An 18846-nucleotide genomic window follows, 5' to 3' on the forward strand; every position below is an offset into this window, starting at 1 on the left:
CGATCGCTGTATTCCCGACTCTTCTTTCCTCTTATCGGTTCTTTTTGCTCCTTCCGTCTCTCTTAATTTGGCTAATCAGTGATTACAGAAACACATTTCCTATTCCAGAAATTGTCTTTGATCCTACGCTGGTCCTTAGCCTATACGTTTTTCTACTGGGCATGCTTTTCCGTATTAGGGCATTTAAAAGTTTCTCTAAAGACGGCCGGGCGGTGAATTGTCCCGAGAATTTATATAACCTCCAGGTCTTGAATGGACTTGGCTAGTAGGAGTTAAAGTTGAGAGCTGAAATTCTCGATCAATATATCTTTTATCACGCACTGCGGGAGCCCTATAGATTTCGAATCGCTCTAGAGCAAAATCTTACCGGAGGTTGGCTGCGATACCGAATGAAACGTGGTGGTGAGATAACTAGCTTCGAGGAAGTCACAAAGCCTTACGGCCTCCGATATAGAGTAGCCAAGGCGTTTAACGATAGCCGTGAGTTTTACATTGCACACGGTCTGTACATACTGACTAATATATTCCCCCTTTATAGCGGATATATTAAATAAACTACAAAACGTGATGCTATAGTATGCTAGCATTGATACGTTTGTATGGCACTACAATGTCGGTATCCACGTCGATGCTTAGGCAATTGTCCGGGGCTTACCCGCTTAGAAGCAGCTTATGCGTTTTGCCTACTCAATGAGCCGATCGATTGATCCGCGCAGACCGTATAAGCTAGAAAATTTAAGCTCTATCAACTAAGTTCCGCGTGTGGTTGCTTTGGAAGAGTTGAAGCAGGCACGAGAGTAGGCGCGGAACTGAAAAGAGGTGCTTTTGAATAGGCTATGCTCGCTATGCAACGAGAATTTAGTGATGACCCTCTAGAAAAATGTTCTGTTTCTCGCTATCTACGGAAATTTTACAAAAAATGGCAATCTAAAAAGAAAACCTTGGACCGTTTACGTAAAAAGTTTGAACGTGCAGAGGAGCGGTATAATCTTTCTGTGAGGGACTTGCGAAACGAAAAGGGAAGACAACGAAATCGTTTGATTCGTGAGAATTTGGAGCGATACAAGAATGAATAGCCAGTGATCGACAGCGAACGGCAGCTTTCTAGAAAGGTAGTAGACGAAGACGTTATAGGTGCTTTGGAGCGAACTGGGTACTTAACACCACAACACATAACTCTGATCGACACCGTCCTTACTATACCAAGAGCTTCGATAGAAAAAGAATATAAGCGTCGCATTGCTGCAATCAATGCGGTGATTGCGGTCTGTGATGCGGAAGAAGGTGCTCCGTCGCGGGCTTGTGGTGCCCGAAAACGTACCGCCGATACTATCGATATTCTGGCACATACTCCCTTGCTAAAAAAGCAAAAGTCACCCACCCCAGATAAGAGCGATGGTACAGTTATTCAAGCCATCGCCTCGGTCTGCATAATATCTCCAAAATAGAGACCAACGATTTGTTTTCTTTGTCTTGGCAATCCCAGGCTCCTAGTTCATGAAAGATTAGAGAATTATAAGAATCTAGGCTCACTCAGTCGACACTTTGTCAATATACACGTCAAACCCTTTCCGAAAGACATGCGTTGTGAGTGCTCTATCTGCTGTGAGAAGCTAGAATCAAAGTCCGGACTACTGAACCATGCCGAAAGAGTACACAGGACCGTGTCTCGTTTGTCTCAAGCAGCCCTGGGTCTGAAGTAACAACTAAGCGATCTCTCTTTTCTAGTTCATGAAGACTTTACTGGAGTGAGGGCGATGTGCTCAATAATATAGAAAAAATGTTTACTCTTCCTTTTGAATAGAACAGATCTTGGTAGGATGTCTCAGTTGTGTGCTTAGACCGTCTGATTTTCGATGCCGTGGATATTGTTTTACATTCTCGGTTTCACAACTTTAATGAGATTTTGAGGACTCTTAATCAGAGCCTGGACCTAATTTTGGGTGGAGAATCCTACGGAGGTCTTGAACACCCAGGGAGGTCTTACAGACTCAACGACCGTTCCAGGGCTGTTTTTAGACAGTAAGCTTCGCGAGGTGAGAAGCAAAGAGCTTTCAATGCCTTCGATGACATGCGATCATTGTGAGGTTATGAGAGCTTACTCCACAACACCTACTGGTCGCCTCTCTCGCGATATAACACGTGAAGTTGAGGCAGTCCTGACACCTGGGCTATTACTTCATGTCGCCGACCAGTGCAGAGAGAGGATGTGGGGTGGGGCTGGGTGGGGGATGAGACTCCAAAACGGCCCAGTAATTTCGCCTCGGGCGCTTTTCTTGTACAGGACATGGCTTCCCTTAGTGGAGGGACGTCACAAAAATCACGGAGTAGAGGTTTTCCGTACCACATGGAGGTGTCTACCCGTCGCTAAAGCCTGTGTATGACAAAAACAGGCCTGGTAAGTTTGTAAGATCCTTCTTCCCCTCGCGCGATTTGATTCCTAACCGGTCCTGATTCTGGACGGCTTACCTCAGAAAACCATTGCAAAGAGGGTTGCAATCTTACTGGTGCGTTCAAAGGGTATGCTCCTGGAGATCCGTTGGCCCGTTCCCAGGAGCACCGCCATCCCCAGGAGCGCCAAACCTGTTCCCAGGAACGCCAGGCTCGTCTCCAGGAACACCGCCATCCCCAGGAACACCAGGCTCATCTCCAGGAACACTAGACCTGTATCTGGACCGTTTCGTTTTTGAGTCTTATCCCCAACCCGCATCCCTCTCTTCTCCAACGGTCGGCGACATCAAGAGTTACAGTATCTCAGACTGCCTCTACTTGACCGAGCCACGTCGCGAGAGAATGGACCAGTAGGTCTTAGTAGTAAGGTCTTACAACCTCAACGACCCTTCCGGAAATATTTTAGACAGCAAGACTGGCTAGGTGGGATGTCAAAGAACCTTCCATGACGGGGAAGGGGCGGGAAGGGCGTTCCGCAAGGTGGGCTCGCGTCAGGGTCTATTTTTATCGGTTGCCAAAGGTATTAAAGTCAGTTCCTTTCGCCCATCTACTTTCAGCGGGACAGCCGAGTACTATTATCGCGGAAGGAGCTCCGGGCAACGTTTCGGGGTCCCTTCCGAAATCGTACAGTAGAAGCCTGCATTTCCAAGAGTTATTTTTCTTTCACCGGATTCCGTGCTTTAACTGGCTATAGAAGTAAACATCCGTGCCTATTTAGTCACCGCAGTCTCTTGATGATCACCTACAGTCTCGCTGAGGTCGTTTCAACTACGCGCTGTTCAGTCCATCATAACATCCACAGGGCTTCGTTGGTTCCTGGTTTTTTTTATGGTTTTTTCGGACACTTATGGCTCCAACTTCAAAAGTGAATTCAACGTTCTTTTAAGCTCTCTCATCCTAACAAGTACTCATTTCCTTCAATTCTACGCTATGGTTGGCATGCCTCCTTTGCTTTGCGATAATTATGACCCCAAAAAAAACACCCCAAAGAACTGGACTAAAAACAACCCAGATGAAACCAATGATTGTGCTAGTCCACCCAATCCCGATCAAATTGATCACTGGAGCAGTTGCTGCAACTGCACCCGCGCCAAAACAGCACCGAAACAGATTGTTTGCCGAAGTAGCTGTCGCTGGTCGGCGAACATGGCAATCAATCAGCAGGGTGATCAGCGTGCTTGTCGCTCCAGAGACCAAATGCGATATAAAAAAAAGCATAATGAGAGGCCCTGCAAGATTGACTTCGTAATTCATTGCCCATCCGTAGCCTGTCATCACTATCGAAGCGCAGTATATTACTGGAAATGTGATTTCCAGTCGTGCCTTTTCTAATGGCATGGAGATCAGTTGTACTTGCCGATTCTGAACGATCTCTATTCCTTGCTTTTTGGCATGGCGTCTAAAGTTCCAGTCGATGAGTTTTCCGATTGTCCAACGAGATGTGAGACTCCCTGCCCCGTAGGGGATGTAGCATAGTCCAACTTGCAAAGAGTTAAAGTGATACTTATGCTGAAGCTGTGATGGAAGACTGCTGAGCACGGCAACATATCCACCAAATAGTATGGTCGTGAATGTAATGATTGCACCTGTTTCCTTTTGGGCGGCTACTCTGAGAGCGTCCAGGGGAGTTGGCCGTTTAAACTGAGTTGCTAGTTTTTCTTTCTGATTTTCTCCAGATGCATAGTCACTGACACGGGCTTCGTGGTTGAGAGGTTGGACGAGCGACCTATTCCACCTGACCGGTGGGATGGAGCCATTCCCTACCACTGCCCGGCAGGTCTCTGGTACGAAGATAAACAACACAGTGGCCATCATGCCTGCCCAGATGGCAAGGAACCAAAAAATGCTGCGCCAGTCGAGAAATTGCGTCAAAACACCACCCAAGACCGGACCAATAGCAGGGCCTAGAGTCACTCCCAGTGATGAATAAATCATATATCGTCCACGTTCAGATCGGGGTACCAGATCGGCTGCTACCGAGGAACAAACAACTGTAGCGGTGCTGCTCCCAAAGCTCTGCAGACACCGGAGGACCATCAAAACAGGGTAGCTTGTTTGTTCGGCCAACCCAATATTCACCCCTAGATACAGAAGGAGAGCGAGTAACACTATTGGCCGCCGACCATATACGTCAGAGAAACTAGCCACCATCAGGGGGCCTACTCCTTGTACGATCTGTGAGCTCACAATTAGCTCAATGTAACAACCCTTGGATCAAAGACCATCTCCTAAAAACTCTTACCATGAATAACGTGATAGTCAAGTTTATCTTACCAGGCGAAACATGGAGATCGTGGGCCAGTGTATTAAGCGCCGGGTAATAGATGTTGGCAGACACTGGAGACACAAATGTAACTAAGGAAGCGATCGTGATAGTCCATCTTTTTCTGATCTCGGAGAGAATGGTGAAAGGAGCATCCAAATCACTCTTTACCATGATCAATATCTTGAATAGAAAAGGAATCAATTTCTGTGTCGTTTTCAAATTTAAAGGGGGAAAGCTTTCGGTGGTTTGGGTTGCGTGATTGCGAAAGGGAAAAAAATATAGGGAATTGATACAGCCAACCCCCCTTCCGAGGAACCAGGTCATCGCACACCGACCGAGAGGTCATCGCACACATCACGTGATATTTACCATAATTATGGCCCGTGCTCATCGCAACCCTGTAAATTTCTAGGGTATGCCCTGGTAACCCGGTAATTTACCCACACATCCCACTTATTTCTCCCCCACTCTTTCTAATTATCAACCTATCTACCATGGAACGCGCTACAGATTATACCTGGAGGGCTTATGAGGATCGTACACTCTCTGAGCTTCTACAGTTTGATTCTACGCCCGATACAGAGGATATAAGCGGTTATGTCGACCCGTTTGGCAGCGGGCAAGAATTTGAAACCGCAATTCCTGACCCAGACGAGGTAAATATATATTCACCATATTTATTTCCGAACTAGTTTATAATTAATTATTAACTAATTTCAAAGGCACCTAATATTCCCACTCCCTTAACCTTTCACCCAACTCACGCTATATCAGCTGCTGTGATTGAGTACGTACCTTTGCTCCCAGAGTATCCCGAAACTCATGATGATGGGTTTGCGTATATCGTGAGTATCGATAAACATAAACCAGAGGAGCTACGACGTATTATGAAATCAGTAAGTTATAAACTAGTTACTAATAAATTATTAGACACAATATGCTATGGGTGGCTTTGGGGACACGAAGAACATACACTCTGCATTCCTTGGCTGCCAAACAGAGCGAAAGCGCTTTAAATGTAGCGGTATAAAGAGCTGCGAGTTTCTTGATCCTAGACTCTCATATCTAGCCCATACAAAAGCGGATAAAGATCTATGGACCCTGATTACAAGCATACGCCAAGAGATCGCGGATTCCTCGCTTTCGGAGGGTAATGGAGAGCTACAGCGTAATAGCATTGGGTATGTAAACTAATTCCGAATTAGTTCTAAACTAAACTAACCTCTATTTAGGCTATATAACGCAATCAAGAAGAAGTTTCTTCGGGGTGTCGCGTGTAAATTCTCTCGTCAAGGTTGTGAACCTATATTTCGCCAGCACTATCACGATGTAAGTCCTATAACTACTAGTAAATAATTAGTTACTAACTAGTTATTAGAACGTATCTGGCATGCATAGCTATTATATAAGCTGCGCGAATTCATCACGAGAGAACCGTCAAGATCACTTCTACACTTCTCTAATCCCAAAAGAGAGATCACTTGATATAGAACTTCTACAGAAGCTTCTAGCCTCTACTTATCAGCCTAGACCACTGACTTGCGGAGTGATTGAACCAGCGGCCTCAAGGAGGCCATTATGCGGTACGAATCAGTTCTAAACTAGTTAAGACCTAGTTACTAACTAGATTTAGGCGTCATTCATCCTCAGGGTCAGGGTAAAATCCAGAGCCATGGCGCTTGTAACGTTATATTCCAGACTTTTATCCCGCTACTCCCTGAGAGATACCCATACGCAATATTCTACTCTCGTGGAAGGCATTCTCATCCACCACCGCCGCCTACAAAAGCTCCATGGATAATCGCTAGCGAGGTCCTTGATCTAATTTGCAAAAATCTAGACCCAGACCTTAAGCTAAGTATGTTTATATATTTAACTAGTTTTAAACTACTTGTAAACTAATTACTAACTACTTATAGGCACATTCCTACGCAGCCCTGCGCTTCGTGAATTCTGCAAGCAGTATAAATGCAAAACGCTATCACAGATCAATTCTAGCTTTGCTAAGATTGATAAGGTTTCGGCATTACTTTGGAAACAACGAGCGCTGAACTACCCACTCGGTAAAGGTATAGCTGGCCTACGCCATCATTTAGAGGCCAAACCTGATCTAAAGGTAATCTATCTAGTCAAAAGCTAGTTCTTAACTAGTTACGAACTAATTCTTTCTTTAGGAATATGTTCAAGAGATCTATGAAACTTCAGAAGGGAATTTTGTCTTCTGCGCTTTCGCTAAGCAGCTTCAATTTCTAGCAACGCGCGATGCTATCGAGGTTGATATGTCTTATAAGCGGGTGAAAGGAGATATTAACGAGGTAATATTCGCTACAATGCTCACAGACCATGGTAAAAGTAAGTAAAGACGCTATTAACTACTTAAGAACTAATAACTTACTAGTTCCGGGTTAGTCATAACGCTCTGTCGTGTCTTCACTGACCAAGAGAACTCCGCGGGATATAAATTTATCTTCCGGATGGTTTTCGAACTTATGTCAAGGTCAATAGGGAGACCTATTAGGTTTCACTACCTTCATGGGGAAGGTATCAAGGCAATTGTTGGTGATATGTGCCCAAAGCAGATCTTTGGTAAGTGAACTAATTGGAAACTAGTTACTAATTAGTTACTAATTAGTATAAAGGCTTAGGTGCATTCCTTCAGGACCAAGATACCGAGAACAATCAACGTTCTCCAACCTGGCACCTTGTACGGATTATGATCTTTTATGCTATCCATTTTATGCGAACAGTATCAAAGATCTACCCAAATCGACCAGATAACTCCCACATAGAGCGTCGCGAGCGTCTAAATGGGCTACTTTTATGTCAAACCGAAGATGATTATTATAGGCTACTAGACCTTATTGAAGGTAAATAACTAGTTCTAATCTAGTTAATAATTAAATGCTAACTAGTTTTAGAGCAAGATCCAGACCTTAAATACTGGGTTCGACATAAGAGACACCCAGTAATTGCAGCAGGGCTTTGTAAAGCATGCTCAGGTGTTCGCCCTGAATTCTTCTCAAGATTCCGGCCTCATACGAATGCAGTTGAGCAAAGTCATAATAAGTCCTATACACTAGGAACTTATGATTCATTGTTAGGTGCTGTGACAAAGTAAGAATCAAGTACGAACTAATTTATAACTAGTTACTAACTAGTTGTAGGTCGTTATACCTCGATCAACAGGATCTTGATCAATTAGAAAATCGAGATACTTTCGGTATTCATCACCGCTATCAAGCTGATGATATTGAGGCTCGCTTTGGAAGGAATCTCCAGCGCGAAGCTAGAAAAAGAGAGAAAGCAGAACAGAAAGCCGCTCATTATAGAGACGAACGAATTCAGTTTGATATTGACGATCAAATCCTCCTTGAAGCCTCATCTTCTAGCTTCGTATTTGATATTGAACGTCGGTCAAGGTCAGCTACACCACAGTCAAGATCGAGATCAGCCACACCACAGCGATTAAGCTCTAGAGGGGTTACACGTAGCCAGTCTCGGTATGTATTTAACTAGTTTGAAACTAGTTAAGAATCAATTACTAACTACTTCTATAGTGCATCCATAAGTTCTAGTCTTCGTCGTACAGCAGCGATTAACTCGCAAAATCGTGATCATTTAAGCGACCTTCGAGAGCTCGAAATTCAGCAAAAACGCCAGGAGATAGAGGATGCTCGAGAAGAAAGACAAATAAAGCGCCAGCAGTTAGAGCTTGAGACTAAAGAACAAGAACTAAGGGTTGCGAAGATGGAACTAGAAAGGCAGCTTGTTGCGGCGCAACTAGAGCAGATAAAGAGAGGGAACTAGTTAAAACCTAGGTAAAACTAGTTCTTAAAGCAAAAATGCAAAATACAAAACACGCAAAACACCATAAAGAACTAGTTAAAACTAGTTTTTTTTTTAGTTCTCAAAGCAAAAAGCAAAACTCCAAAACTCCATAAAGAACTAGGTAAAACTAGTTCTCAAAATAAAAATGCAAATTGAAAACCATAGAAAACACCATAAAGAACTAGTTAAAACTAGTTCTTGAAGCTTGATAGCAAAAAAGCAAAACCCACGAGGAAAACTAGTTTCAAACTAGTCCCTACGCCTCATCCTCTGATGGGACGTACTCCTGACCCTGCTGATTGCGAGGGTCAGTGAAAAGACCAAAATGCTCACAAGTGCCCTTGACTTCGTCATGGCAGCAGACTAAACTAGTTAGTAACTGGTTTAAACCTCATGTTTCTGGAGTACTCACGCTTAGGTTGATCAGTGTCCTTGCAAACCTCACAAGGCACAGGAAGCTTCATCGATCGAACGGTTTGACGCATTTTGGTAATATGCACCTAAGAATATTAGTAGAAGAACTAGTTAGAAACTAATATATCGCGATACTTACCGATCGATCATTCTTAAGAGGAAGCTTAGGCAAAATCTCTTCCTTTGCCGCCTCGCGCTCATCGTAGGCCTCCATGATCTCATTGAAAAACTCTGTAAACTAGTTAGTAATTTATTCAGAAATCCGAATTAACTAGTTCTTAATTAGTTGTAGCACTTACCGATAGCACGGAATTCATCAGCTTGGCAAAGGCGACCACCAAATTCCTCGCCAGTCAGAGACACTTCAGGATGCTGCTTCTGAACGTGCTTGCGGAGGTTGTTGGTGGAGGTAAAGAGAGTCTATAAAGTAGTTAGCAACTAGTTTAGAAAGGAGCAAAGTGAGGAGTAAAGTGAAATAAAAGTAAAAGACTTACAGCATTTCCACAATCTTCAACTCGACAGTATCTCTCGCCAACCTCGATGGTGCAATAGCCTTTGTTCTGTAATATTAATTAGCTTTGCAGCCCAAAACCAGTTCAGAACTAGTAAACTGACGTCTTCAGTGAGAGAAGGGAGCTTCAGATCTGCCTTCGACAGGTCAAGGTAACGTTGGAAGTTTGGCTGTAAATCTGTCAGTTTGAATGCCCCAAAACCACTTCAGAACTAGTAAACTCACATTTTTCTTGACTTGGGCCATGATGATGGAGATGATGGAGATGATGAGAACCAGCTGTTTACTAGTTCAGAGGATGGTTTTGGAGATGGTAGAGATGGTAGAGAGGATGGTGAAGAAGAGAAGGATGGTGAAGAAGAGAACTAGATGTTGTCTAGTTTTATAGAAGGATTATAGAAGGAAGATTCCGGATGGGTAATTCCGTAAGGTAATTCCAAAATTACGAAGGATTTACGTTTCCCCGGAAAGTGGGGGCCAAAGTCATGTGACACTTGCACTCACCTAGATGCTCCCTTGCGGTCACCTATACTCACGGAAGGGGGGGGTTGGCTGTATCAATTCCCAAAATATATTGTTGTCAACCCCTTTCCTCCATCCGAGGTCGATCCATTTCCCACTACGGCCATCACAATGGCGAAGAATTTACAACTACTGCGCCTCGATGTTATCTGAACCACCGAATAATGACGACTATCTTGAAATCGATTCCAAAAATGTTCATGATATCGTATCCAACACCTCCAGGGCACTTCCCACCAGATGAAGACTTCCAGTTATCAACACTATCGCATCGATATGCTCTCGATCCCTACAAAAGCTGGGATCACCACTATCAGCTACGCATCGAATGGCCTCTTCTACTGTTCGTACCACAGCGACCGCTGAATGTCCGCCGCTGATCTGCATCCAATGAGCCGCTAATTCATTCTGCACCTTGAGACCCTCCTCTGAGGCTCCGGAGTATGTCATAGAGACCCTTTCAGCATCGGGGGCGTCATAATGTTCCCATGGGATATTGGTACAGAAAATCGCTTGATGAAAAACCACTTCTTCGGAATTGAGCCATTGCGACATTGCCGAAGTGGTGATTCGGCGAAGATGACGAAGAAGCGCAGTAGCATCTTTGATCTGTTGGTTGAAGATCAGGACCCTCCTAGCCCCTGGTTCCACCGCCATCTTTTTGGCTACCCAGACACCCAGAGCCTCGATACTCTCCATGGTATGCGCCCCATCAAGCAACCATCGACTCCCAAGATGGTCGCGTGTCTCACAACGTCCCGGCCATTGCGCCCGTTCAAGACCTCGGCGAAATTTATCGGGCAGCGGAGACAGAACCAACTTTTCAATCTCTGGAATGTTCTCATATCCCATTCGAGAAAGATGTTCCGCGGCTACAGCCACAGCCAGACTAGCATTAATCCGTTGAAAGTCTCCTGCGAGACCGAGATCGATGTATTTTAAGTCCGGATGTGTCGTGACCACTCGCAGATCTGCATTTTCTTTCATTGCCAGTTCCTGCAAAATGGCCAAGGCCTCAGGTTCTTGTGGTACGGTGAACACTGGAACGCCTGGTTTCATAATTCCGCCCTTGGCCCATGCAATTTCCTCGATGGTAGAACCTAGTATATCGGTATGCTCAAGCCCGAGACTGGTGATAGCACAGACGCTGGGCTGGCAGAGAATATTGGTCGAATCGAACCGTCCTCCGATGCAGGCCTCAACAACCGCAGTGTCTACTCCTTCCTGGATGAATGCGTGGAGGCCCACCAGTGTGAGAAATCTGGCAAATGGTGGACTCTGGGAGGTTGATCGGTTGTCCATCCCCAGTCGGGCCCATATTTCCGATACGTACTGGGAGAACTTGATCTCGTCAAGAGGTGTCTCTTCAAATTTTCTTGTTTGTGATGCTTGAATTCTGATCCTTTCCCGCACGCTGCGCAGATGCGGCGATGTATAGAGACCGATCTTTCTGAGCGTGGCGGTTTCTTCTTCAGCAGCATTATCGGTCAAGTATTCCGCCAAAATTGAGAAGACAAAGGCTGCCGTGGACCCTTTGCCTTTGGAGCCAGCGATATGGATGGCATTCAACGCGTTAAAGTCGGCAGGCTAGTCCGTTGTCCATGCATTAACATCTCTCATTCAGAAATCAGGGTGACACACGTCTCACCTGATACCCAATTTCCTTGCACCAGCTTAGCATCTGCTCTATGAGCAAGTTCCGGTAGTTGAGTGCAATCGTCAGTTGTCTTGATTCAAAATTCGTGCGTAGGCGGTTCAGTCGATGAAGTGCATTCTGGTCATCTGTCAGTCAGAACTTGGCTCAGTCAAAGCAGCTTGGGACCCCACCTGATATAACTGACTGGATTGTGGTTTCGTGTTCCATTCTCCCATGTTGATGGGCATGGGCTTACCGTAGATGGCGATTTTGATTCGAGGCTTGACGATGTGAGACGGCCAAATCCTTGGAAAATGCCGCAAGTAGCGTAAGCGAGAACAAGAAAACCCTGCAATGCGTGTGCACCTTTCGATCGACGATGTAGCCACAAAATATGGTTTCGTCACCGCCATCGATCGATCTGAAAACCAAGCTTTTCGGGCTTGTTTAGGCGTAGATCGGCACTTGCAGGCTCCAATCATGACCATCTTTCACTATTTAGGAGGAAGATATTGTGCAGATTGATAGTCTAACCGAAATCGACATTCTTATTCGCGCTCTAAGCGATAGGAGGTTCAGCTGGTGGCTCATCATTCGTTCAAAGAACAATAGTCGATAGCTCACAAATTATCCAGTGGAAGAGGACCCACATAATCTCACTAGTGTTAAGACATGTCGCATCCTGTATGGAAAGCCTCAATTCCTTCCGGCTTCAAAGGATCATAATCACCAAACATCCCTATGCTCAGTGGGAGTGTTTAGGTATTTCATCGGTTTTCTATTCACGATGCAGTCTCCAAAGAAATCCTCATACGTCAAATCAAGGTGGCAAGCTTCAATTCCCCGTTGCTCTCTGCCGTATTTTGTTTTCGGTGCTCCACGGGATGGTATTCTGAGCGAAAAGAAGCTGGTCATTGATGCTGCACGCCCTCAAGATCGATCCCTATCTTTAGCAGAATACCGCAGTCTCTCTGTTCGTATAGCTGTGGGTCTTCAACGGCTGGGGGTCCAACCCAAGGATCGGATTTTGTGCATCTCGGGAAATTCTGTAAGCTATTCGGCTCTTTTAATGGGAACAATCATGGCCGGGTGCATTTTCGTGCCTGGCCAACCTGGCCATGGTGACCGAGATATGGAGCGATTACTCTCCGCTGCAAAGCCCTCAGTCATCCTAACTCAGCGGGTGCACGCTGATGCTCTCCTGCGAGCTGCAAAAACAAACTCCCCCCTGGCTCTAGCTCAACACTCTATCTTCATCTTTGACGACGATATTCTCGATTCTACTGGTGAACCTTACTTGGGATTCCCCCACTGGCAGGACATGGTGGGATCTCCCGCCGAGAATAACTGGGAATATCCCGATATCCAATCTTCCCAAGATTACCACAGCACAATCGTCATAATGTTCACCTCGGGTACCACTGGAAATCCGAAAGGAGTGGAAATTTCGCACTGCAACTACATCTCGGCTGCCATCAGTTATATGCAGCGAGTTTCCCTCCATCCTGACTGGCAGAAGTCCGCCCAAAATACCAACGATGCCTCTCCAATCCGTGTCTTAGGCACACTTGGAATGCACCATATCCTTGGCCAACGTTCCTATAGCGTCATATTTCCAAAGCTCGGTGTTCCGCTATATTTGTTGCGTCTGCCAAGTTCGCAAAACATATTAGATGCCGTGGAGAGGTTCAACATCACTGATGCGATCGTTAGAAGCTCAATGCTTACTGAAATTGCAAAGACTCCTCATCGGAAGAGCCTCATGAGCAGATTGAGCTCTCTGAAAAGGGTGGAAGGGTGCGCCGCGCCAATGCCGCAATCAACCAAAACAATTCTAGAGGCCCTAGGAATCGACCGTGTCAGTCGAGTATGGGGTTTGACTGAGTACGGATTTATCGTCGAGGCACGAGTTTGACAATTATGAAGCTAATTAGTCATATCACTCACTAGGCTCGGGTTGATTACCGGACATGATATGAACACTTCCTCAACACCCCAATCCGTGGGAGAACTACATGCAAATTATGAGGGCAAGGTGACCAACAGCAGTAATCCCAGCCAGACTGTTGATCGAAGTACGATTGGAGATATCTGGATCCGTGCCCCAAGCCGTAGCGTTGGGTATTATCAGAATGCAGAAGCCACTCTTGACGCACATGGAGTTGATGGGTGGTTCTCAACTGGGGATGTGGGATATGTTGATGAGAGAGGACAGTGGTATATCGTGGATCGCAAAAAGGTATGACATTATGATGCCAAACGAATGTATGGCTTAGACTGACCATTCGAATAGGATCTAATTAAAGTGAATGGCAACCATGTCGCGCCAACGGAACTAGAAGACGTTCTGCTCCAGCATCCCGACATTGCCGGTGTCGGGATTATAGGGGTCGCTGTGTAAGACGATCTTGCTTTTTCTTTTCTAGGTGTTCCTTTCTAACATGCAAGCACAGTAACCAAGACGAAGGGCCTCGAGCCTATATTCAGACCGCTGACCACTCCTCCCTGTCCTCTACTGAAATCCACCGGTTCATGGTAGACAAAGTAGCCCCGTATAAGTATCTCTCGGGGGGGGTTTCGTTCATCCCTAGAATTCCCCGTAATTCAGTGAGTGACCTACCCTTCTTTCATCCGCACAGTATGACACTAAGAAGAGATAGAATGGTAAGATACTTCGTGCAGAACTGCGAGAGTTGGCTAAAAAGGAACTTGGAGGTTTCAAGGGTCATTATCATGGAGTTTTCGCCTATTCTGCGGAAGATTCTCATTGATTTCTCTCTAGATCCGCTCATAGTAAATGGAAGAGAAGCAAGACTATGCTGGGGTTCAATTCTTTGCATATCATTGACATGATTCATTTAAATTGGATTTTCCAATTTGAACTCCCAGCTCAAGTTTATTCCGGCTGTCGTATCAACGAGGGAGTAGAAGGGGATCATACCATAACTTATTTTGTCTCAGTGCGTAGTCTTGAAGCACTTCCTAATGGCTATACCTACGCGTTGCCAGATTTGACAGGCCCCGGGGAGCATACTTCGGCTGCCATAGAGGCCGTCAGACTTGCGGGACAAGTCCAAAATCATTGGACTGGAAAATGAAATGGCCCAATACATCAGGGACGTACTCATTGCCAACCCTCATCCTCGCAACCACAAATTTAGGCGACCAAAACTGATGGCAAACCGAGGAATACTTTTAAATTTCTACCGTGCCAGCGCTACAGTACCAGCTTTAGCTCTCGACAGAATAACCATAACCTTGCATAGTATGACTGGAGGGCGTAGATGAAGGCTGTGATGCATTTAGGAGAAATCACGTGCAAGGCAAAGCGGGACAGACAGGAAGAAAGAAAGCAGGTGGGCAATTTCGATGTGATCTCATGAAAAATTACAATATCACGACGATGACCCATGGCCAGTGGTACGGCGATACCATTTTGGTTCTGCTAGAGCTATAGGGCGGACCAGAAGTCAGCTCGTATGACGTCAATGCTTCTGTGGTGCGCGTGCTCCTCAGTAGGCCGTTGTTGAATATCACGGCGGCCAAAGCTTATGGCGGGGATTAGGAACGGATATATAAAGACGGGCTACCCCTCTTCTGTAAATAGGCTAACGAACAAGCAATCAATAAATCACATATCTCAACAAAGGCCGTACTGTGACTAATTTCCTCTCAAGAGTATTCTCCCATGAGGCGACGCCTCTCGAAAGAAACCTTTTGTTTCTGGTCTTCGAAGGTAACCCCGCTCTTGAAACAGTCTAACTGAGACTGCTGTTTTGTTAACGTTTTCTCATCGAACACCCTCCAGGATTCTCTACATAGCACTATTGCATGCACAAGATCTGTATTCTATTCCATTACTAGTTCTATTAGGTTTCTTTCGGAGCGCCATACGTCTTGGCTGTAGTACGCTCTTGTTTCAAGCAACATAGGTCCATAGTTGTTCTAAAATGGTTCTCACATGATCGCCTAGGCTTTCTTCCATCTTCAACTCGGTCTAAGACTCGAGATGCCATCGATAAAAGTTCTTTCTCTTTGGCTACCTGACCCTCTTCGGCAAGCTTCTTCTCCTCGTCCTTGTGAACTACGAATAACGCATTACTGCCGTCGGCGGTCGCTGCACGGAAGCATTGATTTGGCCGTGAGGCTGTGCAGGTTCCGATCGTACAATGAATGGTCTTAGATGGATCAACCTGTAGACGGTCTGACCGTTTCCACTCTCCTCGTTGAAGTGACCAGAGCTGAATCTCGGTATTTATGGTCACGTGATAGTCACACTCGTCTGAGTAGCGCACAGTGGGCTAACCTGTTATTACGCTTCTGCGCATTTGTTAGCTTCGCGTCACTTGAGTATCGTCAAAATTACTAGTTAAGACCTGTGGGTTTGGAATTATCGCAAGACTACTCCATTGTCCTCGATCATCCTCAATCGTCCTCAATCATCCTCAACCGTCCTCAATCATCCTCAATCGTCCTCAACCATCCCCATACTACTAGTAACTTCCAACGGGCAACATATGGCCAACGCGCCAGAAATACACCCTTGGTGTGACTGCGTTGCACATCAGAATGACTACCAGGATTGGCCCAGAGAGAATGCAGAGATAAGAATTTCTTCCTGTATGCGAAATTGTCCTTATTGCGGGAAGAGGCATTCGAACGCTAGTCGACTCCGAAAGCATCTGCGTCAGCGCAAATATCGTGAGAGGAATATTTTCATCGCAGCAGAGCGCCCTGGAGCTGTCGGCGTCGGGTATTTTCCCTACCCCTGTATTCATCGGTGAGGAGCTCTTACAATGTCCATCCAGGAAGCCAGACTATATCGGCAATGATTCGAAGAATTACAGTCCGATCTCGTCGACAGAGACCCTCCAGGCTGTATCCCAGGAAGACCTGAGTTCTATCTTGCGTGGTATTCAAGCCGACTTCGGCCCTGAATTTGGAGTTCTCACGAAATCCCACCTTTCACACTGGAACCGCATGTCAGAGCACAAGCAAGATCTCTGGTACAAAGCCACCTCTTCGATACCTTATCTGCTTAATGGCTCTCACTGCTGGCGAGGTCGGGCTCCTCTTGCCCGCGAGCTATTTATGGATACTATACGGGAAATATCGACCGAAAATTCGATGACTCAGAAGACCTCGGAGACCCAATTTCGGGTCAACTTCCAAGGTGAAGTAGATGAAGCATTTGACCCTTATCTTGTTCTCTCACAGCTTATAGACCCTGACCCAAATAAAACTGCATTTCTCACTGGTTTACGGCTGCCATCGGTAGACAATTTCGGCTTTCGTTTACCCTGCGATGTCTCTACCGTTGTAGAGCCGTTTGATGAGACGAACAACCAGGTCAATCTGACCCCCAAATACTCCTTTGTGGACCTGCATACTGGTAGGTAATTACCGCCCATTAACAACCCTTTTGCTAATTATCGATAAGACTATAGTGCGGATGGGTTATCAACTGTGATTGGTGATTGCCGGAAGATTTGGCTACTTTATCCACCCACGGATAAGAATTTGAAAGCTATGCAGTCCGTTGACGGCCAGCGTGCAAAGTTACTTCGCTTGGCGCATCAGCTGGAAGGGGGTGTTCTTATAAAGACGACATCATCGCATGCGATATTCATCCCTGTAGGTTGTGCTTATGCCACATTCACTCTGCAGGGTGGCTATTTGGTTATCAAGGATTTTACGACTGCAAAGTCCTTGAATGCGATTGCAAGCTTCATCTTCTATAGACTCGATGAAGCTTTGCCCATAGAGGCTCGAGAGGTTTGCTTTGATTGGTTTGAACGCTGTTTAGATGTCACCTTTGCCTAACAGCAGGTGACTACCGCGGTGTCTGCATGGTTGAAGGCGGAAACAAAGTTGGCGGCTTAGGCGTCTGCCCATCGAAGGTGGCGAGTTAACGTTAGGCGCTTGTGGGAGCGTTACTGCCAGGACTTAGCCGCCAACTGCCCGTGTGGTCTCCAAGAGGCAACTTCATCTTTCTTCTAGCATTTCTCTTCCGCTCACATGGGTTCCTTGCTTTCATCGTCTTAGCTACGACGTCGTCGGTGATAGGAAACGTAGCCGTGACTCGGCGAGCATTAGCGCACAAATTTCAAACATGTACTGTATTTGTCTCTATCTGCAATTTCACTCATATATCACGCCGGACCAGCAGCCTCTTCACGACACCGTCTCTTCGGGCTCGTAATGGAGAATTTTCTTCGCCCATTGAAACCGTTTGTTTTCTATGCTCCAGATACGACGCGACGTAGGGGTCGTGCTGTAGATTGCACTGTAACAGAGACCGAACGAAACCTCTTGTGGTGCTCGGTCAATGGCAGTATCCCAGATAGTTATGGTTCGGTTAGTGCTCAGCATGTATTTGTAGGGAATGTGGGGAGGCCACATTTGATTCAGATTAGCAAGGGCAGACGAAGGAATAGCACCTCGAAACGTGCTCTTAGAAAGAGAAGAAAGAGTGTTGTATCTAAACTAGACACTAAAGGCTATAAGGATAGTAACGAGGAGGAAGATATTCCTCTACTAGAGACACAATAGCGTATCTTAGGAAGATCTAGGAAGCGGCCGCGGCATAATGATAATTAGTTTATAGTTTATTAGTTTGGTTCTAGAATTAAAGACATTCATACTTATCCTTGACCTTATTTCTGCAGGAATACACTACCTATAAGCTAGATACCTATAAATACAGCCCATAAATGCATAATATATATATATCACGAGGTTCTTTATATTTGTATTGTTTACCAACCCGTAGGTAACCCGCGGGTAACCCGCGGGTTTAATATCTCAACCCATACCCGACCTTCGGGTCTATACCCCTCGACCCAAAACCCGCCAAGAAACGGGTACGGGTCGGGTCCAACCCGTCTACCCACGGGTTTGGGCGAGGTCTAGCCAAGCCTCGTTTTTTAATTAACTAAGCCTCCGTAAGAGCGCTTTAAAACTACAAAACAACTAATATCAAGCGGTTGTAAAAGATGCGAGCTATGCGCTAGTATATAAATAGGAATTATCTCGTTTTCTGAGCAAATTTGGTCGAATTGGGCGGTTAAATAGCTACCGTGCCCATTAAGGACTAATAAACGATATCGGCCTTGCGTGCGGCTATTTGTCGACGGTATAAATAGTTTTTGAAGCCATCGAAGGCCTATCTCGTCTGTCGTCCACCCGTTTTGACTAACTTCGAAGCGCCAATTCCCT

At 45.7% G+C, this 18846-nt stretch overlaps 6 protein-coding genes across 6 annotated transcripts; 4 read left to right on the forward strand and 2 right to left on the reverse strand.

Annotated features, from left to right (window-relative positions):
- Window positions 1–836: 836 nt before the first annotated feature.
- N7498_004493 (uncharacterized protein) lies at window positions 837–1703 on the forward strand (the record flags this gene model as incomplete). Its single annotated transcript, XM_058451555.1, has 3 exons — window positions 837–1044; window positions 1081–1424; window positions 1449–1703. 3 exons carry the CDS (start codon window positions 837–839, stop codon window positions 1701–1703), a joined length of 807 nt encoding a protein of 268 aa, XP_058308093.1.
- Window positions 1704–5211: 3508 nt separating this feature from the next.
- Window positions 5212–6250, forward strand: N7498_004494 (uncharacterized protein; the record flags this gene model as incomplete). Its single annotated transcript, XM_058451556.1, has 4 exons — window positions 5212–5373; window positions 5440–5613; window positions 5950–6046; window positions 6096–6250. The coding sequence occupies 3 exons, from the start codon at window positions 5212–5214 to the stop codon at window positions 5956–5958; spliced, it is 345 nt and encodes a 114-aa protein (XP_058308094.1). The 3' UTR covers window positions 5959–6046; window positions 6096–6250.
- A 2551-nt stretch (window positions 6251–8801) lies between these two features.
- Window positions 8802–9716, reverse strand: N7498_004495 (uncharacterized protein; the record flags this gene model as incomplete). The annotated part of the gene is made up of 7 exons (XM_058451557.1): window positions 8802–8908; window positions 8958–9045; window positions 9099–9190; window positions 9259–9379; window positions 9454–9519; window positions 9575–9640; window positions 9696–9716. The coding sequence occupies 7 exons, from the start codon at window positions 9714–9716 to the stop codon at window positions 8802–8804; spliced, it is 561 nt and encodes a 186-aa protein (XP_058308095.1).
- Window positions 9717–10190: 474 nt separating this feature from the next.
- On the reverse strand, window positions 10191–11864 carry N7498_004496 (tetrahydrofolylpolyglutamate synthase; the record flags this gene model as incomplete). The annotated part of the gene is made up of 3 exons (XM_058451558.1): window positions 10191–11579; window positions 11641–11766; window positions 11820–11864. The coding sequence occupies 3 exons, from the start codon at window positions 11862–11864 to the stop codon at window positions 10191–10193; spliced, it is 1560 nt and encodes a 519-aa protein (XP_058308096.1).
- Window positions 11865–12697: 833 nt separating this feature from the next.
- Window positions 12698–14399, forward strand: N7498_004497 (4-coumarate-CoA ligase 1; the record flags this gene model as incomplete). Its single annotated transcript, XM_058451559.1, has 5 exons — window positions 12698–13512; window positions 13579–13867; window positions 13922–14025; window positions 14082–14235; window positions 14289–14399. 5 exons carry the CDS (start codon window positions 12698–12700, stop codon window positions 14397–14399), a joined length of 1473 nt encoding a protein of 490 aa, XP_058308097.1.
- A 1851-nt stretch (window positions 14400–16250) lies between these two features.
- On the forward strand, window positions 16251–17451 carry N7498_004498 (uncharacterized protein; the record flags this gene model as incomplete). The annotated part of the gene is made up of 3 exons (XM_058451560.1): window positions 16251–16381; window positions 16437–17024; window positions 17076–17451. 3 exons carry the CDS (start codon window positions 16251–16253, stop codon window positions 17449–17451), a joined length of 1095 nt encoding a protein of 364 aa, XP_058308098.1.
- Window positions 17452–18846: the final 1395 nt, after the last annotated feature.

This window comes from Penicillium cinerascens (genome assembly GCF_028974065.1).
Source record: "Penicillium cinerascens strain IBT 15544 chromosome Unknown contig_5_segment0_segment0, whole genome shotgun sequence".
Taxonomy (NCBI): domain Eukaryota; kingdom Fungi; phylum Ascomycota; class Eurotiomycetes; order Eurotiales; family Aspergillaceae; genus Penicillium; species Penicillium cinerascens.